The sequence below is a fragment of the Oryzias latipes genome, chromosome 8, assembly GCF_002234675.1.
Source record: "Oryzias latipes chromosome 8, ASM223467v1".
NCBI classification, from domain to species: domain Eukaryota; kingdom Metazoa; phylum Chordata; class Actinopteri; order Beloniformes; family Adrianichthyidae; genus Oryzias; species Oryzias latipes.
This window is the reverse complement of record NC_019866.2, coordinates 112,083-139,642: the sequence shown is the minus strand read 5'-3', so window position 1 is coordinate 139,642 and position 27,560 is coordinate 112,083. Positions and strand designations below refer to the sequence as shown.

Below are 27,560 nucleotides of genomic sequence, written 5' to 3'. Positions count from 1 at the left end.
GGGGGGTTGGGCGTGGCGTTTGAGCGAAGCCGTGCTTCCTTCACGTTGTCGGCTGATGTGACTCAACCGAGCCACGGTCACCCTCAGTCCAGGGACTGACGTAAACACAACCTGTGGGAATAGAACCAGACACCAGCGGTTCTGGACCTACATCTTCAGCGTTCCAGACGTCATGAGCTCCGTCACCAGGATGGTGCATTTGTGGCCCTTCAGCGCGGACTTCCAGGAATCGAAGAAACGGACGATGTTGGGGTGCTGAAGCGCTTTGAGCATCTCCACCTCCTCGCTGAAACGCTGACGCTCGGCCCTGCTCAGCCGGTGGGTCTGTTGAGCAACAAGACAGTTTCTGAGAAAAGCTGAAGGACGCTGAGCCCCCATGAGCTAATGAGCCCACAACACGGTTAACGGCCCGCCGCTTCCTGCAGGCGTGACGGCGTCCGGCCTTTGGCTCCCATTTCAAGGTGAGGAGCCAGATCTGCTCCTCAAGTCAGAACCTGACCCAACGAAAAACCACAAACGGTCATTGAGCTTCATGATTCTGAGCCATCTGCACAAATACACACATGCATAAACACACACAAACATGCACACACACACACAAATGCACACATGCACACAGACACAAATGCACACATGCACAGACACACACAAACATACACAAACATGCACACACACACAAATGCACAGACACACACAAACACATACACAAACACACACACAAACACACACACAAACACATGCACAAACACACACACATGCACAAACACACACATACAGAAACATGCACACATGCACAAATGCACACAGACACACACAAACATACACAAACGCACACGTAAACACTCACATGCACAAATACATACATGCACAAATACACACATGCACAAACACACATATGCACAATCACACACATACAGAAACATGCACACATGCACAAACATGCGAAAACACAAGCAAACACACATGCACAAACCCACGCACTCACGTACAATCACACACACACACACACACTCACGTACAATCACACACACACACACACACACACACGTACAATCACACACATACACACAAACACATGCACAAATACACACGCACAAACATACCTACGCACATGCACAAACACACACAAATGTGCACACAGACACACACATGCACAAATGTACATGCACTCGCACATGGACACCCCCCTGAACACACAAGAAATGATTGAATTGAAAAAGAAAGCAAAACCCTGGAGGAATTCTCTAAACCTCAAGGTCAAACATGAACAGTTCAAGGACATCTGTAACATTCAGACCTTTGTTTAAAGCCACCAAGCCCCTGTTTGATGGAATAAACTCCCAGCTCATGTAAGAGAGGCCGACTCAGTTTCTACATTCAAAGTTAGACTGAAAACATTCCTCTGTGGACAGGATTATTGTCAGACTAGTTAGTATTCAGAGATTATTTAACTTAATGTTTGTTTGTTTAAATTAAACTTAATAATAACTATTTCTTTTAAAAGGCTGCTAAAAGTTGAAGCTGGGGTAACTATGGTGCTCTGGGGTTCTGTCCTCTATTCTCATCTACTTCTACCCTTCCTCTCCTCTATTCTTGATCATTATTCATCATTTAGTTCTCCATGCCTCTGTTTGGTGCAGTGATTCATGTATTGTCCCTCTTTCCTCTTTCAGTTGTTTCATCCGTGCTCCAGTTCCTGACCGAGTACCTCGTCTCTGCTCCTGCTCCTACACCTGGCTGTGGTTCCTGTCTCCGGCTCGACTCGCACCCCTGACTGCCCCCCCAACTCCATCTGTATGAAGCTCGTCTGCTGGACTTTATATATGTAGTTGTAGATTTAGATAAGTTAATTCTTCTCTAAGAGTTCTGGTAAATCGCCTGTCCGTCCTGGGGGAGGATCCCTCCTTCATGTGGACACCCCCGAGGTTTCTTCGTTTTTTCCGGAATCCGGTTTTTTCAGGAGTTTTTCCTTACCGCGAAGGGGGGTCTAAGGGCAGGGATGCCAGTTTAGTTTAGTCAGTTTGTTAGTTCATTTTAATATTCTCCTACTGAATTCTATGTTTTCATGATCCTTTTGATTTTTTGTTTTACTTTTTCAATTACTGATACGAAGCCCGTCGAGACGACTGTTGTTGTGAGTTTGGGCTATACAAATAAAACTGAATTGACTTGAATTAAAGTGCGTTTCCAGGCGACAAAATTATAATTTGTGTCAATCTTACATCATTTATTGATCAAACTCTGCGATGTGACAAACCAGAACGCACACGTGCATGTGTGTTATCAGCAGCAGCCATGTGCGTGCACACAGATATCATGTGTGTTTCAGTGCTCCAGCAAAGTGCTGAGTCATGTTAGCACAGTCTGTACTGGAGAGGACACCGTCAACACGCACGACAGTGTTTTGGCGTGCAATTTTAACTCTGTTTGTTGGCATTTTAGACGTTATTGCTCCATTTAAGGTTAAACGCTGTAAACCGGCCCCGGAGCCTTGGATAAACAAAAGCACTCGTGCGCTCAGACGCTCTTGCTGTCGCACGGAGCGTGAATGGAAAAAAGACGGGCTTCATGTTTCATTAGAGATGTTTCAAAACTCCTTGACTGAGGATCAGGCTGCTGTGAAAAGTTCCATGTTTATGTCGAATGTTGTGTCTGAGAACATCAGCAAGCCTCAGATCCTTTTGAATTCTTTAAAGTCTCTTTTAAGTCCTGCTGATTTATCCTGCCTGACTCCTTCTGTTTTACTCTGTGAACAGTTTTGAGTCTTTTCTGTGTCTGTTGTGTGTCTATTGTGTGTCTGTTGTGAGGCCCTTGTGTGTCTATTGTGAGTCCGTTGTGTGTCTATTGTGTGTCTGTTGTGAGTCCATTTTGAGTCTGTTGTGTGTCTGTTGTTTGTCTGTTGTGTGTCTTTTGTAAGTCTGTTGTGAGTCTTTTGTGTGTATGTTGTTTGTCCGTTGTGAGTTTGTTGTGTGTCTATTGTGAGTCCGTTTTGAGTCTGTTGTTAGTCCTTTGTTTGTCTGTTGTGAGTCCGTTTTGAGTCTGTTGTGTGTCTGTTGTGTGTCTGTTGTGAGTCTGTTGTTAGTCTTTTGTGAGTCTGTTGCGTGTCTGTTGTGTGTCTGTTGTGAGTCTGTTGTGTGTCTATTGTGTGTCTGTTGTGAGTCTGTTGTGTGTCTGTTGTGAGTCCGTTTTGAGTCTGTTGTGTGTCTGTTGTGAGTCTGTTGTGAGTCTTTTGTTTGTATGTTGTGTGTCCGTTGTGAGTTTGTTGTGTGTGTATTGTGAGTCCGTTTTGAGTCTGTTGTGAGTCTGTTGTTAGTCTTTTGTGAGTCTGTTGGGTGTCTGTTGTGTGTCTGTTGTGAGTCTGTTGTGTGTCTATTGTGTGTCTGTTTTGAGTCTGTTGTGTGTCTGTTGTGAGTCCGTTTTGAGTCTGTTGTGTGTCTGTTGTGAGTCTGTTGTGAGTCTTTGGTGTGTATGTTGTGTGTCCGTTGTGAGTTTGTTGTGTGTCTATTGTGAGTCCGTTTTGAGTCTGTTGTGAGTCTGTCGTTAGTCTTTTGTGTGTCTGTTGTGAGTCCGTTGTGTGTCCGTTGTGAGTCTTTTGTGTGTCTGTTGTGAGTCTGTTGTGAGTCTACTGTGTGTATGTTGTGTGTCCGTTGTGAGTTTGTTGTGTGTCTATTGTAAGTCCGTTTTGAGTCTGTTGTGAGTCTATTGTGTGTCTGTTGTGAGTCTGTTGTGAGTCTACTGTGTGTATGTTGTGTGTCCGTTGTGAGTTTGTTGTGTGTCTATTGTAAGTCCGTTTTGAGTCTGTTGTGAGTCTATTGTGTGTCTGTTGTGAGTCTATTGTGTGTCTGTTGTGAGGCCCTTGTGTGTCTATTGTGAGTCCGTTGTGTGTCTATTGTGTGTCTGTTGTGAGTCCATTTTGAGTCTGTTGTGTGTCTGTTGTTTGTCTGTTGTGTGTCTTTTGTAAGTCTGTTGTGAGTCTTTTGTGTGTATGTTGTTTGTCCGTTGTGAGTTTGTTGTGTGTCTATTGTGAGTCCGTTTTGAGTCTGTTGTTAGTCCTTTGTTTGTCTGTTGTGAGTCCGTTTTGAGTCTGTTGTGTGTCTGTTGTGTGTCTGTTGTGAGTCTGTTGTTAGTCTTTTGTGAGTCTGTTGCGTGTCTGTTGTGTGTCTGTTGTGAGTCTGTTGTGTGTCTATTGTGTGTCTGTTGTGAGTCTGTTGTGTGTCTGTTGTGAGTCCGTTTTGAGTCTGTTGTGTGTCTGTTGTGAGTCTGTTGTGAGTCTTTTGTTTGTATGTTGTGTGTCCGTTGTGAGTTTGTTGTGTGTGTATTGTGAGTCCGTTTTGAGTCTGTTGTGAGTCTGTTGTTAGTCTTTTGTGAGTCTGTTGGGTGTCTGTTGTGTGTCTGTTGTGAGTCTGTTGTGTGTCTATTGTGTGTCTGTTTTGAGTCTGTTGTGTGTCTGTTGTGAGTCCGTTTTGAGTCTGTTGTGTGTCTGTTGTGAGTCTGTTGTGAGTCTTTGGTGTGTATGTTGTGTGTCCGTTGTGAGTTTGTTGTGTGTCTATTGTGAGTCCGTTTTGAGTCTGTTGTGAGTCTGTCGTTAGTCTTTTGTGTGTCTGTTGTGAGTCCGTTGTGTGTCCGTTGTGAGTCTTTTGTGTGTCTGTTGTGAGTCTGTTGTGAGTCTACTGTGTGTATGTTGTGTGTCCGTTGTGAGTTTGTTGTGTGTCTATTGTAAGTCCGTTTTGAGTCTGTTGTGAGTCTATTGTGTGTCTGTTGTGAGTCTGTTGTGAGTCTACTGTGTGTATGTTGTGTGTCCGTTGTGAGTTTGTTGTGTGTCTATTGTAAGTCCGTTTTGAGTCTGTTGTGAGTCTATTGTGTGTCTGTTGTGTGTCTGTTGTGAGTCTGTTGTGAGTCTACTTTGTGTCTATTGTGAGTCCGTTTTGAGTCTGTTGTGAGTCTGTTGTTAGTCTTTTGTGAGTCTGTTGCGTATCTGTTGTGTGTCTGTTGTGAGTCTGTTGTGTATCTATTGTGTGTCTGTTGTGAGTCCGTTGTGTGTCTATTGTGTGTCTGTTGTGAGTCTGTTTTGAGTCTTTTGTGTGTCTGTTGTGTGTCTGTTGTGAGTTTGTTGTGTGTCTATTGTGAGTCTGTTTTGAGTCTGTTGTGAGTCTGTTGTTAGTCTTTTGTGTGTCTGTTTTGAGTCCGTTTTGAGTCTGTTGTGTGTCTGTTGTGAGTCTGTTGTGAGTCTACTGTGTGTATGTTGTGTGTCCGTTGTGTGTCTATTGTGAGTCTTTTGTGTGTCTGTTGTGTGTACGTTGTGAGTCTATTGTGTGTATGTTGTGTTTCCGTTGTGAGTTTGTTGTGTGTCTATTGTAAGTCCGCTTTGAGTCTGTTGTGAGTCTGTTGTTAGTCTTTTGTGAGTCTGTTGGGTGTCTGTTGTGTGTCTGTTGTGAGTCTTTGGTGTGTATGTTGTGTGTCCGTTTTGAGTCTGTTGTGTGTCTGTTGTGAGTCTGTTGTGAGTCTTTTGTTTGTATGTTGTGTGTCCGTTGTGAGTTTGTTGTGTGTGTATTGTGAGTCCGTTTTGAGTCTGTTGTGAGTCTGTTGTTAGTCTTTTGTGAGTCTGTTGGGTGTCTGTTGTGTGTCTGTTGTGAGTCTGTTGTGTGTCTATTGTGTGTCTGTTTTGAGTCTGTTGTGTGTCTGTTGTGTGTCTGTTGTGAGTCCGTTTTGAGTCTGTTGTGTGTCTGTTGTGAGTCTGTTGTGAGTCTTTGGTGTGTATGTTGTGTGTCCGTTGTGAGTTTGTTGTGTGTCTATTGTGAGTCCGTTTTGAGTCTGTTGTGAGTCTGTCGTTAGTCTTTTGTGTGTCTGTTGTGAGTCCGTTGTGTGTCCGTTGTGAGTCTTTTGTGTGTCTGTTGTGAGTCTGTTGTGAGTCTACTGTGTGTATGTTGTGTGTCCGTTGTGAGTTTGTTGTGTGTCTATTGTAAGTCCGTTTTGAGTCTGTTGTGAGTCTATTGTGTGTCTGTTGTGTGTCTGTTGTGAGTCTGTTGTGAGTCTACTTTGTGTCTATTGTGAGTCCGTTTTGAGTCTGTTGTGAGTCTGTTGTTAGTCTTTTGTGAGTCTGTTGCGTGTCTGTTGTGAGTCTGTTGTGTATCTATTGTGTGTCTGTTGTGAGTCCGTTGTGTGTCTATTGTGTGTCTGTTGTGAGTCTGTTTTGAGTCTGTTGTGTGTCTGTTGTGTGTCCGTTGTGAGTTTGTTGTGTGTCTATTGTGAGTCTGTTTTGAGTCTGTTGTGAGTCTGTTGTTAGTCTTTTGTGTGTCTGTTTTGAGTCCGTTTTGAGTCTGTTGTGTGTCTGTTGTGTGTCTGTTGTGAGTCTGTTGTGAGTCTACTGTGTGTATGTTGTGTGTCCGTTGTTAGTCTTTTGTGTGTCTGTTTTGAGTCCGTTTTGAGTCTGTTGTGTGTCTGTTGTGAGTCTGTTGTGAGTCTACTGTGTGTATGTTGTGTGTCCGTTGTGTGTCTATTGTGAGTCTTTTGTGTGTCTGTTGTGTGTACGTTGTGAGTCTATTGTGTGTATGTTGTGTTTCCGTTGTGAGTTTGTTGTGTGTCTATTGTAAGTCCGCTTTGAGTCTGTTGTGAGTCTGTTGTTAGTCTTTTGTGAGTCTGTTGGGTGTCTGTTGTGTGTCTGTTGTGAGTCTTTGGTGTGTATGTTGTGTGTCCGTTTTGAGTCTGTTGTGTGTCTGTTGTGAGTCTGTTGTGAGTCTTTTGTTTGTATGTTGTGTGTCCGTTGTGAGTTTGTTGTGTGTGTATTGTGAGTCCGTTTTGAGTCTGTTGTGAGTCTGTTGTTAGTCTTTTGTGAGTCTGTTGGGTGTCTGTTGTGTGTCTGTTGTGAGTCTGTTGTGTGTCTATTGTGTGTCTGTTTTGAGTCTGTTGTGTGTCTGTTGTGTGTCTGTTGTGAGTCCGTTTTGAGTCTGTTGTGTGTCTGTTGTGAGTCTGTTGTGAGTCTTTGGTGTGTATGTTGTGTGTCCGTTGTGAGTTTGTTGTGTGTCTATTGTGAGTCCGTTTTGAGTCTGTTGTGAGTCTGTCGTTAGTCTTTTGTGTGTCTGTTGTGAGTCCGTTGTGTGTCCGTTGTGAGTCTTTTGTGTGTCTGTTGTGAGTCTGTTGTGAGTCTACTGTGTGTATGTTGTGTGTCCGTTGTGAGTTTGTTGTGTGTCTATTGTAAGTCCGTTTTGAGTCTGTTGTGAGTCTATTGTGTGTCTGTTGTGTGTCTGTTGTGAGTCTGTTGTGAGTCTACTTTGTGTCTATTGTGAGTCCGTTTTGAGTCTGTTGTGAGTCTGTTGTTAGTCTTTTGTGAGTCTGTTGCGTGTCTGTTGTGAGTCTGTTGTGTATCTATTGTGTGTCTGTTGTGAGTCCGTTGTGTGTCTATTGTGTGTCTGTTGTGAGTCTGTTTTGAGTCTGTTGTGTGTCTGTTGTGTGTCCGTTGTGAGTTTGTTGTGTGTCTATTGTGAGTCTGTTTTGAGTCTGTTGTGAGTCTGTTGTTAGTCTTTTGTGTGTCTGTTTTGAGTCCGTTTTGAGTCTGTTGTGTGTCTGTTGTGTGTCTGTTGTGAGTCTGTTGTGAGTCTACTGTGTGTATGTTGTGTGTCCGTTGTGTGTCTATTGTGAGTCTTTTGTGTGTCTGTTGTGTGTACGTTGTGAGTCTATTGTGTGTATGTTGTGTTTCCGTTGTGTGTCTGTTGTGTGTCTATTGTGTGTCTGTTGTGAGTCTGTTTTGAGTCTGTTGTGTGTCTGTTGTGTGTCTGTTGTGAGTCCGTTTTGAGTCTGTTGTGTGTCTGTTGTAAGTCTGTTGTGAGTCTTTTGTGTGTATGTTGTGTGTCCGTTGTGAGTTTGTTGTGTGTCTATTGTGAGTCTGTTTTGAGTCTGTTGTGAGTCTGTTGTTAGTCTTTTGTGTGTCTGTTTTGAGTCCGTTTTGAGTCTGTTGTGTGTCTGTTGTGTGTCTGTTGTGAGTCTGTTGTGAGTCTACTGTGTGTATGTTGTGTGTCCGTTGTGAGTTTGTTGTGTGTCTATTGTGAGTCCGTTTTGAGTCTGTTGTGAGTCTATTGTGTGTCTGTTGTGTGTCTGTTGTGTGCCTGTTGTGAGTCTGTTGTGTGTCTATTGTGTGTCTGTTGTGAGTCCGTTGTGTGTCTATTGTGAGTCTTTTGTGTGTCTGTTGTGTGTACGTTGTGAGTTTATTGTGTGTATGTTGTGTGTCCGTTGTGAGTTTGTTGTGAGTCTATTGTAAGTCCGTTTTAAGTCTGTTGTGAGTCTATTGTGTGTCTGTTGTGTGTCTGTTGTGAGTTTGTTGTGAGTCTACTTTGTGTCTATTGTGAGTCCGTTTTGAGTCTGTTGTGAGTCTGTTGTGTGTCTGTTGTTAGTCTTTTGTTAGTCTGTTGCGTGTCTGTTGTGAGTCTGTTGTGTGTCTATTGTGTGTCTGTTGTGAGTCCGTTGTGTGTCTATTGTGTGTCTGTTGTGAGTCTGTTTTGAGTCTGTTGTGTGTCTGTTGTGAGTCCGTTTTGAGTCTGTTGTGTGTCTGTTGTGAGTCTGTTGTGAGTCTTTGGTGTGTATGTTTTGTGTCCGTTGTGAGTTTGTTGTGTGTCTATTGTGAGTCTGTTTTGAGTCTGTTGTGAGTCTGTTTTGGGTCTGTTGTGTGTCTGTTTTGAGTCTGTTTTGAGTCTCTTGTGTGTCTGTTGTGTGTCTATTGTGAGTCTGTTGTGAGTCTACTGTGTGTATGTCTTGTGTCCGTTGTGAGTTTGTTGTGTGTCTATTGTGAGTCCGTTTTGAGTCTGTTGTGAGTCTATTGTGTGTCTGTTGTGTGTCTGTTGTGTGCCTGTTGTGAGTCTGTTGTGTGTCTATTGTGTGTCTGTTGTGAGTCCGTTGTCTGTCTATTGTGAGTCTTTTGTGTGTCTGTTGTGTGTACGTTGTGAGTCTTTTTTGTGTATGTTGTGTGTCCGTTGTGAGTCTGTTTTGAGTCTGTTGTGTGTCCGTTTTGAGTCTGTTGCGTGTCTGTTGTGTGTATGTTGTGTGTCTGTTGTGAGTCTGTTGTGAGTCTATTGCGTGTATGTTGTGTGTCCGTTGTGAGTTTGTTGTGTGTCTATTGTGAGTCCGTTTTGAGTCTGTTGTGAGTCTATTGTGTGTCTGTTGTGTAACTGTTGTGTGGCTGTTGTGAGTCTGTTGTATGTCTATTGTGTGTCTTTTGTGAGTCCGTTGTGTGTCTATTGTGAGTCTTTTGTGTGTCTGTTGTGTGTCTGTTGTGAGTTTATTGTGTGTATGTTGTGTGTCCGTTGTGAGTTTGTTGTGTGTCTATTGTGAGTCCGTTTTGAGTCTATTGTGAGACTGTTGTGTGTCTGTTGTGTGTCTGCTGTGAGTCTGTTGTGTGTCTATTGTGTGTCTGTTGTGAGTCCGTTGTGTATCTATTGTGAGTCTTTTGTGTGTATGTTGTGAATCTGTTGTGAGTCTGTTGTGTGTCCGTTGTGAGTCTGTTGTGAGTCTATTGTGTGTATGTTGTGTGTCCGTTGTGAGTTTGTTGTGTGTCTATTGTGAGTCAGTTTTGAGTCTGTTGTGAGACTGTTGTGTGTCTGTTGTGTGTCTGCTGTGAGTCTGTTGTGTGTCTATTGTGTGTCTGTTGTGAGTCCGTTGTGTATCTATTGTGAGTCTTTTGTGTGTATGTTGTGAGTCCGTTGTGAGTCTGTTGTGTGTCCGTTGTGAGTCTGTTGTGAGTCTATTGTGTGTATGTTGTGAGTCTGTTGTGAGTCTGTTGTTAGTCTTTTGTGAGTCTGTTGTGTGTCTATTGTGAGTCCGTTTTGAGTCTGTTGTGGGTCTGTTGTTAGTCTTTTGTGAGTCTGTTGTGTGTCTGTTGTGCGTCTCACCTGGAGCTCGCACCAGGCCACCTCCACTGTGGTCTCCGTGTCCAGCCCTTTGTAAACGGTTTTGAAGGAGCCCCTCCCGATCTCGATGTTGAACTTCAGGAACCGCCCATCAGGCGACGACGCCACAGCGTTCATTTCCTCTTCGTCGTGCTCCTCCTCCTGGGTGCGTTGCCATGGTAATATCTCACTGTTTAATTCTGAGAGATTGATGCCCATTTCATCGGCAGAGTCTGAGCTGACATCATGACCTGTGTGTGGATCGGAAGCCTCTGATTGGTCGGAGTCCTTGAGATGAAGAGCAGAGTTCTCCTCTTCTTCATCTTCAGCGGAGTGCAGCATCTCTGTGACCCAACAGCACCAGTACCTCAGTGACGACGGGGAGCTCCTGGCAAAAATACCCGGATGTTTGGAGGTCAAAGGTCAGCAGAGAAACAACCGTAGTGGGTGGAGTCTATTTCAGCATCATAGTTAGTTTCAGAACATAACTCAAAAAGAACGTCCTGAAGCTTCAGCAGTTTGTTTTAGATGTTTGAAAATGTTCAGACTTTTATTTTGGAAGGCTGCTGTTTCCAAAGCACCGATGCAGCTGTCATCATCGAGAACGGATCGATCCACCGAGCACACTGTACTTACCGCCGCCAGCTGCAAGGTCCTCAGAACTCTGACAGAACCTCCACCTGCAGACCCTCCTCAGAACTCTGACAGAACCTCCACCTGCAGACCCTCCTCAGAACTCTGACAGAACCTCCACCTGTAGACCCTCCTCAGAACTCTGACAGCAGCTCCGCTCACGTCAGCTGGAACCTCGCGGCTCAAGCTCTATCAGCGTGGAACAGGCTGGTGGTGCTGTAAGCCCCGCCCACCGAACACCTGTCACCTGCCTGATAGGGCTACTTTCTCCTCCCACTTGACGTCATGGCTGCAGCGCTCTGTTTCTTCCAGATTATCTGAAGACACAAACATAAACAAACAGCAGCTGGTTCTGCAGCCCTGCTCGCTGTCTCACAGGCACAGCTGAAGGAATGCTGACTGAAGATTGTTCTGGAAAATGTGTTTATGTGTTTGTATCTTCAGGCTACTGTCCTGCTGCAGGACGGACAGAGAACAACACATTTACACACGAGAGACACAAAACAAGGTTACACAATCCTCATATATGAAGGCTTATCTTCTTCAAGCACAGAGCTGGGAAGAACTCACAGCTGGCAGTAGATTATTATAAAAAAAGCTTTAGAAATCAAGCTAACGAGGACCTGTTAGCCACTAAAAAGCCGTTCCACTAAAGTCACAACTCTATCCACAAAGTCCTCTCTTGTGACCTTCTGACGGATTTTTATGACAGTTTAACTCCAGCAGAAACTTTCAAAACGTCCAAGCAGAAAAAATATAAAGTGATCTGAACCCAAACCCCACTTTTTTGATGCGTTCACTCTTAATGACCAATGTAGTCTTTGGTTTTCTCCTCTATACTTCACCCCACAACAATTTTTTCAGAAACTACTCTCTCTATCCATCTTGATCTGTCTGCCTCACTCTTTCTCTGTCTGTCTCACTCTTCCTCTTTCTGTCTCACTCTTCCTCTTTCTGTCTCACTCTTCCTCTTTTTGTCTCACTCTTCCTCTTTCTGTTTCATTCTTCCTCTTTCTGTCTCATTTTTCCTCTTTCTGTCTCACTCTTCCTCTTTCTGTCTCATTCTTCCTCTTTCTGTCTCACTCTTCCTCTTTCTGTCTCACTCTAACTATTTATGTCTCACCCTTCCTCTTCCTGTTTCTCTCTTTCTCTGTCTGTTTCACTCTTCCACTTTTTGTCTCACACTTCCTATTTATGTCTTATTCTTCCTCTTTCTGTCTCACTATTTCTCTCTCTTCCTCTTTCTGTCTCACTCTTTCTCGTTCTCTTTCACTCTTTCTCTGTCTGCCTCACTCTTCCTATTTATGTCTCATTATTCCTCTTTCTGTCTCACTTTTTCTCTGTCTGTCTCACTCTTCCTCTTTCTGTCTCACTCTTCCTCTTTCTGTTTCACTCTTTTTTTGTCTGCCTCACTTTTCTTCTTTCTGTCTTCCTCTTCGTATTTCTATTTCACTCTTCCTCTTTCTGTCTCACTCTTCCTATTTACGTCTCATTCTTCCTCTTTCTGTCTCACTCTTTCTCTGTCTGTTTCACTCTTTCTCTGCCTGCTTATCTCTTCCTCTTTCTGTCTCATTCGCCCTCTTTCTGTCTCGCTCTATCTCTGTCTGTCTCACTCTTCCTCTTTCTGTCTCACTATTTATTTCTCTGTCTCACTCTTCCTCTTTCTGTCTCATTCTTCCTCTTTCTGTTTCACTCTTCCTATTTATGTCTCATTCTTCCTCTTTCTGTTTCACCCTTCCTCTTTCTGTTTCACTCTTCCTCTTTCTGTCTCACTCTTCCTCTTTTTCTTTCACTCCTCCTCTTTCTGTCTCACTCTTCCTCTTTCTGTTTCACTCTTCCTCTTTCTGTTTCACTCTTTCTCTGTCTGTCTCACTCTTCCTCTTTCTGTTTCACTCTTCCTATTTATGTCTCATTCTTCCTCTTTCTGTCTCACTCTATCTCTGTCTGTTTCACTCTTTCTCTGCCTGCTTATCTCTTCCTCTTTCTGTCTCATTCGCCCTCTTTCTGTCTCGCTCTTTCTCTGTCTGTCTCACTCTTCCTCTTTCTGTCTCACTATTTATTTCTCTGTCTCACTCTTCCTCTTTCTGTCTCACTCTTCCTCTTTCTGTCTCACTCTTACTATTAATGTCTCACCCTTCCTCTTCCTGTTTCACTCTTTCTCTTTCTGTTTCACTCTTTCTCTGTCTGTCTCACTCTTCTTCTTTCTGTCTCACTCTTACTATTTATGTCTCACCCTTCCTCTGTCTGTTTCACTCTTTCTCTTTATGTTTCACTCTTCCTCTTTCTGTCTCACTCTTCCTATTTATGTCTCGTTCTTCCTCTTTCTGTTTCACTCTTTTTCTGTCTGCCTCACTTTTCTTCTTTCTGTCTTCCTCTTCGTATTTCTATTTCACTCTCCCTCTTTCTGTCTCACTCTTCCTCTTTCTGTCTCACTCTTACTATTTATGTCTCATTCTTCCTCTTTCTGTCTCACTCTTCCTCTTTCTGTCTCACTATTTATCTCTCTGTCTCACTCTTCCTCTTTCTGTCTCACTCTTTCTCTTTCACTCTTTCTCTGTCTGCCTCAGTCTTCTTCTTTCTGTCTCACTCTTACTATTCATGTCTCACCCTTCCTCTGTCTGTTTCACTCTTTCTCTTTCTGTTTCACTCTTCCTCTTTCTGCCTCACTCTTTCTCTGTCTGTCTCATTCTTCCTCTTTCTGTTTCACTCTTCCTATTTATGTCTCATTCTTCCTCTTTCTGTTTCACCCTTCCTCTTTCTGTTTCACTCTCCCTCTTTCTGTCTCACTCTTCCTCTTTTTCTTTCACTCCTCCTCTTTCTGTCTCACTCTTCCTCTTTCTGTTTCACTCTTCCTCTTTCTGTTTCACTCTTCCTATTTATGTCTCATTCTTCCTCTTTCTGTCTCACTCTTTCTCTGTCTGTTTCACCCTTCCTCTTTCTGTCTCACTCTTCCTCTTTTTGTTTCACTCCTCCTCTTTCTGTCTCACTCTTCCTCTTTCTGTTTCACTCTTCCTCTTTCTGTTTCACTCTTTCTCTGTCTGCCTCATCCTTTTTTCTCTCTTTCTCACTCTTGGTTTTTTTGCCTCATGGAGAACATAAATTAAAAAAACACATAAAGAACCAGGATGAAGAACATAAAAACAGCATCGAATTCATCTTCCTAATGATAACTTCTTTACTTGGTCACATGACCAAACCATTCCCGATAATTCAGTTGTTCCAGTTGTTGTTCATGCTCTGTCCACCGGGGGTCAGTGTTTCACCCGGGTCAATAGACTGATGTCATCTTAATCTCAAGCTTTTTCATCGGCAGTTTAATCAGAGTTGAGCCAAATCTGCACGTTTTTATGTTGGAACGACATCACTTCTTTCCCTTCCTGTGTTTCTATCTTTGACAAACGGAGCATCTCCAGTCTTGACCTCTTCATCGTCCACTTTCAGCATCTTCAGATGAGTCCAGACTCTCTTTGATCTTTGTTTGTTCGTTGTTCCTGTGAGTGTAAACAACTCTTTGTTTATTGTCTGTGAATATTTACTTGTGTTTTCTGTTGGGATTTATTCTAGATAAGGATGAGAGACTTTGATTGACAGAACCAGATGTGTGAAAATAATAAAAGCAATGAAGAGAAACCTGTAATCTGTTTTTGGATGAACATTCAGTTCTTTCACTGACGAGTACAGTTTTTCCTTCATTGACCCATAAATCTGCAGTTTTTAATCTTTAAAGGAGGATTATCCTGATCTTCTTCTTGTCTTTATTAATCCATCCTCTCGTTCTGATCCTCCTCATGTTCATCCTTTGGTCTAACCATCCTCTTCCTCTCTGCCTTCCATAATCTCCTCCTTTTGTTTCCACTCCTCCATTTTCTTGGTTTTCATAGATGATGATAAACTTTGAGATTATAATCTTGAGTAAATCTTACACATTAAATCCATACATCTGAACCTGACTGTACCATATTAGGAACCTGGTTCTGGTCCCACTTGTGGAGCTGGTTTGGAAACAGCCGTGTGACTGGAAGTGGAAAAATGTTTGCTCAGGAGCCATCCGTTGTGCTCCTCCTCCTCCTCGTCTGTCCTTCGCCTACCCAGGTGATGGCCTCCTCCCTCCTTGACATGACGGCGTGGAGCCCGGGGAACAGCTCGCCCACAGCTAAGGACTGTCTCCAGGTTGAGACCAGGGCTGGAGGTCTGACAGTTCACTGCTCTGGACTCCGGCTGATGAAGGTCAGGAGACTCCTGGTCACATTTTGTTTACTGGAACTTCTGAAGCAGAAAGTCTGATTTTCTAGCTCAGTCAAAGAGTTTCTCTGTCCAAACAGAGTCGAGTCCTAACATCAGAATGTGCTGCTGATCAAATCAAACTTTATTCGTAGAGCCCTTTTCAGACAAAAGTAGCTCAAAGTGCTTCCAATAAAACATTTTCCAAATTTGAAAACCAACAAGATTTTTTTAAACAAATTTAAACATATATATATATATATATATATATATATATATATATATATATATATATATATATATATATATATATATATATATATATATATATATGTGTGTGTGTGTGTATATAAAGACAGAGAGACAGACAGACAGATAGACTGAGAGGTCTGAGGTCTTTCCAGGTATCTGTTGTAGCCCCTCCTCCAGTTTGGGGGTTACTGACCCCAGTGTTCCAATTACCACAGGCACCACTGTCACCTTCACTTTCCAGGCTTTCTCCAGTTCTTCTCTGAGTCCCTGGTATTTCTCCAGTTTCTCATGTTCCTTCTTCCTGATGTTCCCATCGCTTGGCACTGCCACATCCACCACAACGGCTTTCCTCTGTTCTTTATCCACCACTACAATGTCTGGTTGGTTCTCCATTACCATCCTATCAGTCTGGATCTGGAAGTCCCACAGGATCTTTGCCCTCTCATTCTCTACCACCTTCAGAGGTGTTTCCCATTTTGACCTTGGGGTTTCCAGTTCATATTCTGCACACATGTTCCTGTACATTATTCCAGCCACTGCAGTGACCCCGTTTACAGAGAAGATTTGATCTAATGGGTAGGATCCCTCTGAGAAAAACAACATGTTCTCATATGTTCTTGTGTCTGCAGGTGCCGCTCGGTCTTTCCAACCAAACGGTCTGTCTGTTTCTGAACAAAAACCTGCTCAGCTCTCTGCCTCCAAACTCTTTCTCCACTCTCCTCCAGCTCCATGAGCTTGATCTGTCAAATAACCAGGTGCTTTGAAATCTCAGTACCAGGTAGGACAAGGAAACATACCACCGTCTCTGACTTCCTGTTTCCTTTTTCAGCTTTCCACCCTGGAGCCCGGCTGCTTCTATGGGTTGGCTAACTCTCTCCGCCTCCTAGATCTGTCGTCTAACCGCCTCTCCACGCTTGATCCAGAGGTGTTTGGTGGGCTGCAGGTTCAGGTCAACTTTACTCACAACCCATGGCACTGTGACTGCAGCATGCAGGTGAGCCCCACCTGTGCAGGTAAAGGACTGAGAACCTATCCCATACTGAGGGTCTCCTGTCTGGATGCAGATGTCTGTTTCTCTGATGGATCTTGAAGCGTCTTCTGTAGAAAGAGTGGTGTGTCAGACGTCGGACATCCCGAACGCTGGTGGGTTCTTTCACTGTGAAGATGATCCTCTGCTGAAGACACCAGGGCTTCAGCTTTCGGTTCCTTCACTCTGGGGTGGGGTTAACCCTGTTTGTGTGTGTCTTGCAGGAACGGTTGGTCTCCCACTGGTCTTACTGGTAGAGGACTGGGATCTGTGCCAGTCTGTGAGGAGAACGACTGATGTGCTGACCCTGGTCACTATGTTCCTGTGGTTCTTCATGCTCATCTCCTACTTGATCTACTACATTCGTCAGAATGAGGTGTTTGCCAACCAACACTTTGAGTACATTAAGTTCCTGGAGAACCGGGAACCCTTTTCCCCCATAGAATTCTTGAAGAACCTTTGACATGCTCAAACACTTGGACATCTTTCTCATCTCATCTCAGTTTTGAGAGGAGGAAGAGGCTGCCTGAAGTCTTGTGTCAGAACCGCTTCCAGGTCCAAAAGGGTATGGAAGGTTTCATCATCACTGAAGTCGATTGCAGAGCTGTTGATGGATAACTCAGAAATAATTGGAAGTTTCTCACACTTTTGAGGGTTTTTTAGGACTTGAGACCTCCAGTGCAAATTCAACCTCAATGAAACACCAGGATGTTTAGTTTGAAACTAAAAATAAGGAACTCATGCCCTAAAGCAAAGAGATGAAAGACATGAGACATTTGTTGAAGAAATGTTGCATATTAACTTCATGCCCAGAGTCACTTTCTGTTTGCTTTTTGCATTCTCGTTTTTATTGACCTGCATGTCCTTTCAGAATAAAGGCTTTGCTTTAGGGAGCTTTGTTCTCACTGGGATACAGAGTTTAGATGTGAATGTGGTTCATGAGCGTGTGAACACTTGTGTGCTGTCATCGTGAGCGCTGTTGAAATGGTTTTAATATGTTGTGTGTCTGTTTAGCTCTTTTTCTCTGAGATGCTCCAGTTTTTGGTTTTTACCCTCTTAAATTCAAAGAGAATGAAATGATTACATGAAATAATCCATTCTGTGTGTCTTCTAACAGGTATGGACGCTTTGTGATTGTTACACTGCAGACTTTCCTTTGCCAAAAACCCACTACATTGTTCACAGTCATTATTACATTATGTCACATGTTGTGGGTATTATTATTAAAGTAATCTAAAACTGCCACCTCCGGATTAACAGAGAAAAATCCCTCCTGTTCATTTTACTGCTCAGGAGCAGAAACTATTTTTAAAAAGTTGAAGATAAAACTCCAGCAGACTGGAGAACCCAAACATGGAAGTGTAAAACTACACTGGCCCTAAAGTACAAATCCCACCAACAAACCAAAATCCAAAAAAAAAAAAAAAACAATTCACAAGATTACAAAAAAATAAAAATAGAACATTTTGGAAAACAACTGTAATTTCCAGAAATCCAAATAAAATGTTAAAAAAATGAAACACAACAAGAGATGGGAAAAGGTAGGTACTACCACTGATTGGAGGATGCGTTTGTTTGTTATTTCAGCTGAAAGTGATTTGGCATAAAGCGATACAGGATATCATTGTGCAACCTACTTTTTCCGATTTCATGATCAGCATTTCCTTTTGATTTCTGTAAATTGATGTTGTTTTCCAAAACGTTGTATTTTTATTTTGTTTCATTTGTTTGTAATTGTGTTTTGGTTTCTGGAATTTTGCTTTGATTTCTAAAATGTACTTTTTTAAAAACTTTTTTTGTTTTTCTAATTTAGATCTTTTAGATATTTTTGGCTGACTGATTCGTTGGTGTAGTTTGAACTTCAGGGTCTCCGTAGAGAAGTGTTTTTTTCTTCTGGGTCTTTCAAAACAGCAGGGGGCGCAAACGCACCACCGGGGTCAAATAACCGCCGCCATTAAACCACAAAAGGAAGAAAACAGTATCCCAGAATCCACCGCGTCGCAGGATATTGTCCAGTCATTGTGATCCAGTGGAAGTCCGGTTTGGTTTATAGACCCGTCCAGAACGTGACAGTTTGTTCTCAAAGACCATGAAAGAAACGTCGGCAAAGCGGCGTGACAAGGCGGGAAGCCGGGACAAAGCCGACAAGTCCCGGGAGGCGAAGGGCCCCAAGGACGCGGCGCCGCAGGACGTGGAGATGCCGGAGGAGGAGGCGAAGCAGCCCCGGGAGCTGGACAACCTGACCCTGGAGGGTAAGACCGGGACCGGAGCCTCCGCTAGGACCGGCAGGAGGTTGCGGCGGCCTCAACCTCCGCCTGACGCGGCCAACAAGGCCACATCCGCGGGGCTTAGCTTTAGCTTAATGATGCTATTGCTAGCTGATGTTTTTATGAGAGGAAATATGTGCGGAAGATGAAGCTTTTGGTAGAACTACGGAACCAAACGACCCGAAATAACATCGCACACGGACTCATAGAACCACACGTGAATGTAATGTTGGTTTGTTAGTGATCCGGTTTAACGTGGAGTGGTTTGTTAGTGATCCCGTTAACGTGGATCGGTTTGTTAGTGATCCGGTTTAACGTGGCTCGGTTTGTTAGTGATCCCGTTTAACGTGGATTGGTTTGTTAGTGATCCGGTTTAACGTGGATCGGTTTGTTAGTGATCCGGTTCAACGTGGATCCGTTTGTTAGTGATCCGGTTTAACGTGGATCGTTTGTTAGCGATCCGGTTTAACGTGGATCGGTTTGTTAGTGATCCGGTTTAACGTGGATTGGTTTGTTAGTGATCCGGTTTAACGTGGATCGTTTGTTAGCGATCCGGTTTAACGTGGATCGGTTTGTTAGTGATCCGGTTCAACGTGGATCCGTTTGTTAGTGATCCGGTTTAATGTGGATCCGTTTGTTAGTGATCCGGTTTAACGTGGAGAGGTTTGTTAGTGATCCGGTGTAACGTGGATTGGTTTGTTAGTGATCCGGTTTAACGTGGAGAGGTTTGTTAGTGATCCGGTTTAACGTGGAGTGGTTTGTTAGTGATCCGGTTTAACGTGGAGAGGTTTGTTAGTGATCCGGTTTAACGTGGATCGGTTTGTTAGTGATCCGGTGTAACGTGGATTGGTTTGTTAGTGATCCGGTTCAACGTGGATCCGTTTGTTAGTGATCCGGTTTAATGTGGAGAGGTTTGTTAGTGATCCGGTTTAACATGGAGAGGTTTGTTAGTGATCCGGTGTAACGTGGATTGGTTTGTTAGTGATCCGGTTCAACGTGGATCCGTTTGTTAGTGATCCGGTTTAATGTGGATCGGTCTGGTCGGATTGTAGGAACAGAAGTCGATTCACTCTTTCTCTTTCTGTTTCACTCTTCCTCTTTCGTTAAACTAGAGAAGTTACTTCTCTAGTTTAACGTGAAGCGGCCTTTACAGCGTGCAGGTTTGAATAAAATGAAATGAAAAAGGAGTATTGTTGACGGTGGCGGTTCTACACTAACTTGCTCTCTGGGCGAGTAACTCCACCAGCCCCCCCCCCCCCCCCCCCCCCCCCCCAGGGCACACATACAAGATTTGACAGCATCCTTTTGTGTTCCCTATCTTTTATGTTTTTTGAACATAGATATGAATAAAAACAAACGGGAACCTTAAATAACATATAATATTTTGCTCTCCATAAAAACATTCTGTCCAAATTATACAAATATGAACATTCTGCAGAAACAAAACAAACAAAGCCTGGAAATAACAATAAGCAATTACAAATCATGTCTTTCCTGTTTCTTTGCTCTTTTATCATTTGTTAGAGCTGGACTCCTGCATCATTTTTAGCAATAATTTCTTCGTATTTGACGTCCTGAGTATCTTTGTGAAACATATCAGAGAGATTGGATCTAAAAAACCTATTGTGAATATCATTTTTAGGTCTTATAAGACATTAAAAACTAAACCATAGAACTCATCAGTGGGATTATTCCAAAATATTTGGCATTTCCCTAATTTTGTGCAACACCAACAGTAGAAATCCTCCAAAAAACCTCAATCCATGAAAAATGATGTATAGTTTATTAATGATCTCATAAAGTGCAGCTGTTTTCCTGCATTACCTGCTGTCTCTATGTCAAATACTGACAACTAAACGACGGAAAAGACACTTAATAAAAATATCTACAATATTTGGTAGATAATAAGCGACCTTCGCAATTTCAGGCAGGCACACTCTGCAGTGTTTTACAGGTTACTCCCCTAGGGCGGTTCAGTCAATTAACTCACCTGCTCAGCGTCCTATTTAAGCCCAGGTGCACAGTTGTTCATTCTCTTTCTTACCTTCTGCGCTCATTCGTCGCCCCTCCCTCCTCCCCGGCTTCCACCTGTGGGCTCCGTTAAGGGGGGTTTTTGTTACCCGAACGTTTTATGGAAATTATCTCATGGAATTGAACGGAGCCTTATGCCAAATTAAAAAGATGTGAATGCCAACTAAAGAATGTGGAAATGAAGTATGTGAAATAAAGATTTCTTACTGCAAGAGTTGTCTGACTGAAATGACATTATTAACATGAACTGCTGAGTGATCCAACAGCACGCGATGATCCAGGTGTTGCGTAATGTAGGCTGTGCTCCTCTGTCTGCGCCCTCCCCTCCCCTCCTTCTGACATGCGCGGCTCCGTCTCTATGACGGGAGGCGCAGCTGCGGCCTAAAAATGATTGTTGGACTGAAAAAGATTCCCAATCACCTGTTAGTGTGATTCACCCAGCCACCGGTGAGTTGCGCCCCCCTCTCGAATTTTTTGACTTGGTATGTTCCCAAGACTACCGCAAAGAGGTGGGGGTGCAAGTGTCTTGCAGCAGAGGGTGGTGGTCACGTGCACGTCGGGTCTGCTGTGTCAGAGCTGGGAATTGTGGGAAATAATCCCCATTGCCTGCTCTGGTCGAAATTGGGTTGAGCCCGGGTTTTTCTTCTGCCTGATTCATTTTCATGTGGCTGTTTAACGTTGTTTCACTGAGTTATTTCATCCTTTATTTTTATTTTTTTGCACCATAAGTGTGGAGGGGGGAGAGGATGAAGACATGGGTGCGATGTTCAGGGTTAAATGTGTCAAAATAAAAGCTGAAGCCTTGCATTGATTAAGCTTTACCCAATGTATAGCGCCGTGGGCGCGGCAAATGCCGCCCCCTACAGGGCGTCGCCCTGGGCCACTGCCCACTTTGCCCATATCAAAAACCGCCGCTGATTGTTAATCGTAGACTCTCTTACGCTCAGGATGATGGCGGTGACCATCCATCCCTCTTCTGAATCCCTTCTAGGGCTATGGGGTTGCTGGGGCCTATCCCTGCTACTGTTAAGGAGCACACACTCACATTCCCGCCTCGGGTCGGCCTCATATCGATTGAAGAACTTCTGAATCCGGTTTGTGGCCTGTTGGAGGAAACCGACATGAACCAGGAGAACATGCAAACTTCTCACAGAAAGAACCCGGCTGGGATTTGAACCCTGTCACTGTAAACAATAGTGCTAGCCACTACCCTACTGCCTTCTGAATTCAGTGCAGAACGGTTTGCCTTAGCCTATCGTTGCATTGTTTCTCTTCACTGACAACCACAATTGAAACATTTTCGAAACATCTTCCTCCAGATTTAAGACACGCCCCTTTTGATGTTTCTGCCAGAGAATCCAGACTTTTCTTTCTCTGAACCTTCTCTGTTCGTCTGCAAGTTCTGACCCAGAGGCTGAGGCTGTGACGGAACCGTCTGGTGCCTGACCGAGGCGCTTTGGGATCGGACCAGGTCCCTGTAACACCCATGTGCTCCTGTCTGCAGACATCAAGGAGCACGTGAAGCAGATAGAGAAGGCGGTATCCGGGAAGGAGCCTCGCTTCGTGCTGCGCGCTCTGAGGGCGCTGCCGTCCACCAGCCGCCGCCTCAACGCCAACGTGCTTCACAAGACCGTGTGCGGCTTCTTCACCAGCAGCGCCTCCACCAGAGAATTCCTGCTGGGCTTCTTGGAGGAGGTGAGGTCGTGCAGGTGGGGTCGGCTGTGCTGTCTGACCCCGCCCCCCTGACCCCGCTGTATCTGTGTCCCAGCCCATGGAGCTGGCAGACGGAGACATCCAGTTCCGTCCCAGGACCGGGAAGGCGGCGGCGTCTCCTCTGCTGCCTGAGGTGGAGGCGTACCTGCAGCTGCTGCTGGTGGTGCACCTGACGACTAACAAGAGATACGCAGAGGTTCGAACCCCGCCTGTGATGCAACCAGACTGCACTGGTCTCTGCTCGCTCCTGGTTTAGGGTCAGGGTTCAGTTTGCTGCTCCTTTTGGAATTGGGGGGGGGGTCTGTGTGCTCGGCCAAACTGCTGCACACAAAAAAGTTGTAGAGTCTTTAGGAAGACGCTTGTTTCACTGCAGGAAAGGTTAGTCTGGGACGACTAGGGCTTGGAGGCGGGGCTTATCCACGCCTGAGTGCTGCCTTGATGATGATCTTGTGATTGTTGCTGTGATTGTGGGCTCCAGGCTCAGAGGGCATCAGATGACCTCATGCAGAAGATCAGCTCAAAAAAGAGCCGAGCTTTGGACCTGATAGCTGCTAAATGCTACTACCATCACGCCAGAGTCTACGAGCTCCTGCAGCAGCTGCACGCCATACGCAGGTATGTGGGCGGGGACTCCAGGTGACCTTGTGGTCATTGAGTAGACTGTCAGTCACGGGAACCCCCTCTCATCTCTGTCAGCTTCCTGCACAGCCGGCTGCGCACCGCCACACTGCGGCATGACGCCGACGGTCAGGCGGTGCTGCTGAACCTGCTGCTGAGGAACTACCTCCACTTCAGCCTCTACGACCAGGCGGAGAAGCTGGTGTCCAAGTCCGTCTTCCCGGAGCTCGCCAACAACAACGAGTGGGCCCGTTACCTATACTACACAGGTAAGACCCCCCCCCCCCACTCACAGCTCCCATTGCAGGATCTCACCTGTGTCATGTGACTGTCCAGGACGGATCAAAGCCATCCAGCTGGAGTACTCTGAGGCTCGCCGCACGCTGACCAACGCCCTGAGGAAGGCGCCCCAGCACACCGCCGTAGGCTTCAAGCAGACGGTATGCAGACACCTCCAGGGGGGCGGGGCCAGGACGTGTGCTCCCTAACCGCCGTCTGCGCTCCCCCAGGTCCATAAGCTGCTGATCGTGGTGGAGCTGCTCCTGGGAGAGATTCCTGACCGGCTGCAGTTCAGACAGCCGTCACTCAAGCGCTCACTCATGCCCTACTTCCTGCTCACGCAAGGTATGTGCACGTTAGGAGGGGGGGGGGGGGGGGGGCTTTGATTGGCAGGTGGGTGGATCCAACAGTGTTTCAGGTGTGAATATGTCATACTCAACGACTTTCCTTAGTAAGAGATTATGTGGGCGGAGCCAACTCTGGCGTATGTGTCCGTCAAACTGCTTGCGTCATTTGAAGCTTGTAGAATCTGGGAAAGGATTTGTGTAGCGATGAACTTTAGTTAAGAGCAGTGTGGATCTGCCTAGCAACAAGATCAGGCCGGAGAACGTCTCCACCTTCAGTGGTCAGAACGTTCCCCTCTGCTTTGCTCTTGTTCTCCATCAACGTTCTAACGCTGGAACTGCTTCCAGATGTTTTCACCTGTGGTCTCTACTAAAGCTGTTTATTCAACTTGAACGGAGCTGAGGTTCAGGACAAACGGAGGATTCGCCTTTACTCTGTGATTGTCTGATGGGAGGAGCTTGACCTCACCTGTGTGTGTGTGTGTATGTGTGTGCACACACGTTTTTAGCTGTCAGGACGGGAAACCTGGCCAAGTTCAACCAGGTGTTGGATCAGTTTGGGGAGAAGTTTCAGGCCGACGGGACCTACACGCTCATCATCCGCCTGCGACACAACGTCATCAAGACAGGTGATCCAATCACACGCAGCCCGGCTTGTGACCTGTTGACCCGCCCCCCGCTGCTCACACTTGTGCGTTCGTTTGTGCTCAGGCGTGCGCATGATCAGCCTGTCGTACTCCCGCATCTTCCTGGCCGACATCGCCCAGAAGCTGCAGCTGGACAGTCCGGAGGACGCCGAGTTCATCGTTGCAAAGGTAAGGGGTTCTGGTGAACACCTGCAGTGCTGCGGCCGCTCCCACCTGGACTCATGGTGACCCGTGTGCCTCACAGGCCATCCGTGACGGCGTGATAGAGGCCAGCATCAACCACGAGAAGGGCTTCGTGCAATCCAAGGAGACCATGGACATCTACGGCACCAGAGAACCGCAGCTGGCCTTTCACCAAAGGATCTCCTTCTGCCTGGACATCCACAACATGTCTGTGAAGGTAAGCAGCCGGATCCAGCTGCACGGCTGCATGGAAGAGCTGCAGCCGTGCAGCTGCTCAGTGCAGCCGGAACCAGGTTGAAGTCTGAAATGCTGATGTTCTCCTGCAGGCCATGCGGTTTCCTCCCAAAGCCTACAACAAGGACCTGGAGTCAGCAGAGGTATGCACATGTTCATGCACATGTATGTGCACGCATGGATGCACACGCACATGCTACAGGGTAGAGGTTTATTGTCATGCACAGCTGACTCTGACATACCAAATGCATTCTGGTACAACCCGAACAAAATCAGACACACAACAGAAATACACACAGTTGTGTATTTGCCCTTTCGCTCCACCATTTAAACACAGAAGAAGAAAAGAAAGCACAAACCTGTTTTGGTTTCTCTGTTTTTGTGCGTGTGGTGCGTTCAGGAACGTCGGGAACGTGAGCAGCAGGATCTGGAGTTCGCTAAAGAAATGGCTGAGGATGATGACGACAGCTTCCCATGAAGCTGATCCTGACTTCCTGTGCAGACAGGAAGCAGGTGTTTCTAAATCCTATGTTACCCACAATCCCCTCTTCTTTTCCCCTGTGTGGTCACAGCGCCCCCTGCTGTTTTTTATTGCTCTGTCAATAAATACTCTTTGTTTCTCAAACTGCAGTGTGTTTGTTGGTCTTGCATGTAAAAAGCAAACGTTTGTGAGTCAATTCTTCAATTAATTATTTCTACTTGATCCACAGCAGTGAAGCAGTCTAATGTTACAGAGGTTTCTATGGATGCCTCCATTTCTACCACTTCAGCCTGTTCTGGGCTGATAGTAGGAATAACTTGATTTAACTTATGTCTAATATTTGAGATTTTAATATCGAAAAATGTAAGAAAATCATCAGAGCTGAGAGAAACAGGAACATGTGGTTCTACTGAGCTCTGACTGCGAGTTAATCTAGCAATAGTGCTAAAAAGAAATCTTGGATTGTTTCCATTCTCTGATATTAAGGTTGAATAGTACTGGCTTCTAGCTCTACGCAGAGCTTTTTTATAATTTAATAGGCTATGTTTCCAGATATCCAGAGACTGCTCTGAACCGGAGCGGCGCCATTCTCTTTCCAACTTACGGGTGTCTTGTTTAAGAGAACGTGTTTCAGCGTTAAACCACGGTGCTACTCGGTTTTGTCTGACGAACTTAGGTTTCAAGGGGGCAACAATATGGAGTGTACTCCTGAGGGCTTGTAAGGCATCATTAACGAACTGGTCATTTATATTAGGACTGATACTATGGGAGCTGGACTCAGAGTATTTTCTCAGAATATCACTAAGTACTGGCTGAACTGTGTGTTTAAACTCAGACACAGAACGGTCAGTTAAGGTTCTTCTAAGCTGATGCACAAACTTTGAGCAGATACAAACTTCTGAGCAGGTGCACAAACTTTTCGGCAAATGCACAAACTTTTGAGCAGGTGCACAAACTTTTGGACAGGTGCACAAACTTTTGGACAGGTGCACAAACTTTTCGGCAAATGCACAAACTTTTGGGCAGGAGAACAAACATTTGAGCAGGTGCACAAACTTTTGGACAGGTGCACAAACTTTTGGACAGGTGCACAAACTTTTCGGCAAATGCACAAACTTTTGGGCAGGTGCACAAACTTTTCGGCAAATGCACAAACTTTTGGGCAGGTGCACAAACTTTTCGGCAAATGCACAAACTTTTGGACAGGTGCACAAACTTTTCGGCAAATGCACAAACGTTTGGACAGGTGCACAAACTTTTCGGCAAATGCACAAACTTTTCACCAGGTGCACAAACTTTTGAGAGGCTCACATCCGTAAATTTGAAGAAATCTTTTCCAGCTTCGCCTGGATTCGGATTCAACCTTTTTTTTTCTCCTTCGCCCCCCCCCTCCCCCCCTCGCTGCGTTCAGGGGCAGGTTTCAGGCTTGGACAGCTGACCCTTTGCGCGCGGGGACGCAGTCGCCTGGCTTCCTGTGCGCGTGAGCAGCCCCGCGTGGAAACCAACATGTCGACACGCGCTGCTCATTACTCACTCACCCCCACCCCCACCCCGCTATGAGAAATTCGGGAAAGTTCTAGCTGTGATGAAGACTTTAATCCCGGAGATGAAGAAAGTCTGGAAAAAGGATCAGCCGAACCAGTGAGGCGGAGGAGGCGGCTGCTCTTCATCCTTCTGACTGTGCAGACCACGCCAGGTTCAGAAACGCAGGTCCAGAACCACAGGTACAGAACAGGATCGGAGATTCATCTCAGCTGTCCACGACTGAGGATGATGATGAAGAAGGTTAGAACGTTTCCCACGCTTCTTCACCGTGACCCCCCCTGTCCGATCAGAGGACAGTCCTCCTCTGAGCCGGCCCGCTCCGCTGCCTCACCAGAACCACGAAGTCCAAACGAGAGGACCTCAGTTCCTCTTCATCTGCTCAGAACTTCCGACATGGAAACGGTTCTGCCCACTCAGCCGCGGGATCACACCGGAAACGGAGGAAATAACTTTTCATCCACAACAAACCCGAGGCTTCGATTGTGACGTCACCTGGTTTGGGTTGAACAGCGCAAACGCAGGTGAGCGGTCACGTGCTTTACCTGGCCGGCCCCTCGAGCTGTGGTTCAGTGTCTGCGCGGCGCCGTGACGCACGCGGCCGTTTGGAGGCTTCGTAACTCCGGGTTTTATCGTGACTCGGTCTGAGAGGGAAACCCCGCGGCCACGCGCGTGGGGAGGGGGCGCGAATAAAAGCGACAGTCCGACCCAGATGGAAGCCGACAGAAAAGCTGCGGAGCCGCGCGGACACGCACACGCACAGCCGCCGTGACTGAGATGAACTCCACTACAGGTAGGTGTCCCACAGAGCAGGGAGGGGGCTGTGACCCGGGAAGAAGAGGTTTTGACCCGGGATGGGGGCTGTGACCCAGCTCTGACCTGATGATGCCGTCTCTGACCCCCCAGCTCTGGTCCTGCTGCACTGCTACCTGTTAGCAGCGGTGGTCACATCAGCCCCCAGCAGCCCTCCCTCCTTCAGGGAAGCTGTTGAGGGGGCGAAGACTCTGGTGGAGAAGATCCTGGAGGAGCTCCCCCCCGCCTACAGCGCCGCCATCAGCGCACAGGTCTGTCTGCTCTCATTGGCTACGCCTCCTTTACCCCCCCCCCCCCCCCAGGGGTTCAACAGTCTGCTCTTCCCCTCTTTCTCTGCTCTTCAGGGTTTCAGTCTGGACTCCCCGATCCAGAACTTGAACCTGCACCTGATGTCCATGTCTCT

The 27,560-nt window shown here is 45.7% G+C and overlaps 3 protein-coding genes across 10 annotated transcripts in view; 2 read left to right on the top strand and 1 right to left on the bottom strand.

Annotated features, from left to right (window-relative positions):
• LOC101162572 (serine/threonine-protein kinase WNK1) overlaps nt 1–11,389 on the bottom strand; it is a 35,959-nt gene extending 24,570 nt beyond the window's left edge. For 3 of the 8 annotated variants that reach the window (XM_023957160.1, XM_023957161.1, XM_023957164.1), the window contains exons 1-3: nt 10,509–11,378; nt 9,876–10,260; nt 152–324 (exon numbers count right to left, since the gene is read on the bottom strand). In XM_023957160.1, coding sequence (XP_023812928.1) covers nt 152–324; nt 9,876–10,214 — 512 coding nt within the window. In that variant the 5' untranslated portion in view covers nt 10,215–10,260; nt 10,509–11,378. Of the gene's footprint in view, nt 1–151; nt 325–9,875; nt 10,261–10,508 lie in introns of all 8 variants that reach the window. The other 5 variants (XM_023957167.1, XM_023957163.1, XM_023957162.1 and 2 more) reach the window with 5 other exon arrangements.
• Nucleotides 11,390–13,540: 2,151 nt separating this feature from the next.
• On the top strand, nt 13,541–17,215 carry LOC101166034 (leucine-rich repeat-containing protein 3-like). Its single transcript, XM_020701111.2, has 6 exons — nt 13,541–13,998; nt 14,470–14,732; nt 15,608–15,733; nt 15,808–15,972; nt 16,043–16,121; nt 16,230–17,215. Exons 2-6 carry the CDS (start codon nt 14,535–14,537, stop codon nt 16,466–16,468), a joined length of 807 nt encoding a protein of 268 aa, XP_020556770.1. The 5' UTR covers nt 13,541–13,998; nt 14,470–14,534; the 3' UTR covers nt 16,469–17,215.
• Nucleotides 17,216–17,957: 742 nt separating this feature from the next.
• On the top strand, nt 17,958–24,946 carry psmd3 (proteasome 26S subunit, non-ATPase 3). Its single transcript, XM_023957159.1, has 12 exons — nt 17,958–18,257; nt 21,808–21,998; nt 22,072–22,212; nt 22,495–22,631; nt 22,713–22,903; nt 22,971–23,074; nt 23,144–23,258; nt 23,767–23,886; nt 23,969–24,072; nt 24,149–24,304; nt 24,414–24,464; nt 24,722–24,946. Exons 1-12 carry the CDS (start codon nt 18,095–18,097, stop codon nt 24,797–24,799), a joined length of 1,551 nt encoding a protein of 516 aa, XP_023812927.1. The 5' UTR covers nt 17,958–18,094; the 3' UTR covers nt 24,800–24,946.
• Nucleotides 24,947–27,560: the final 2,614 nt, after the last annotated feature.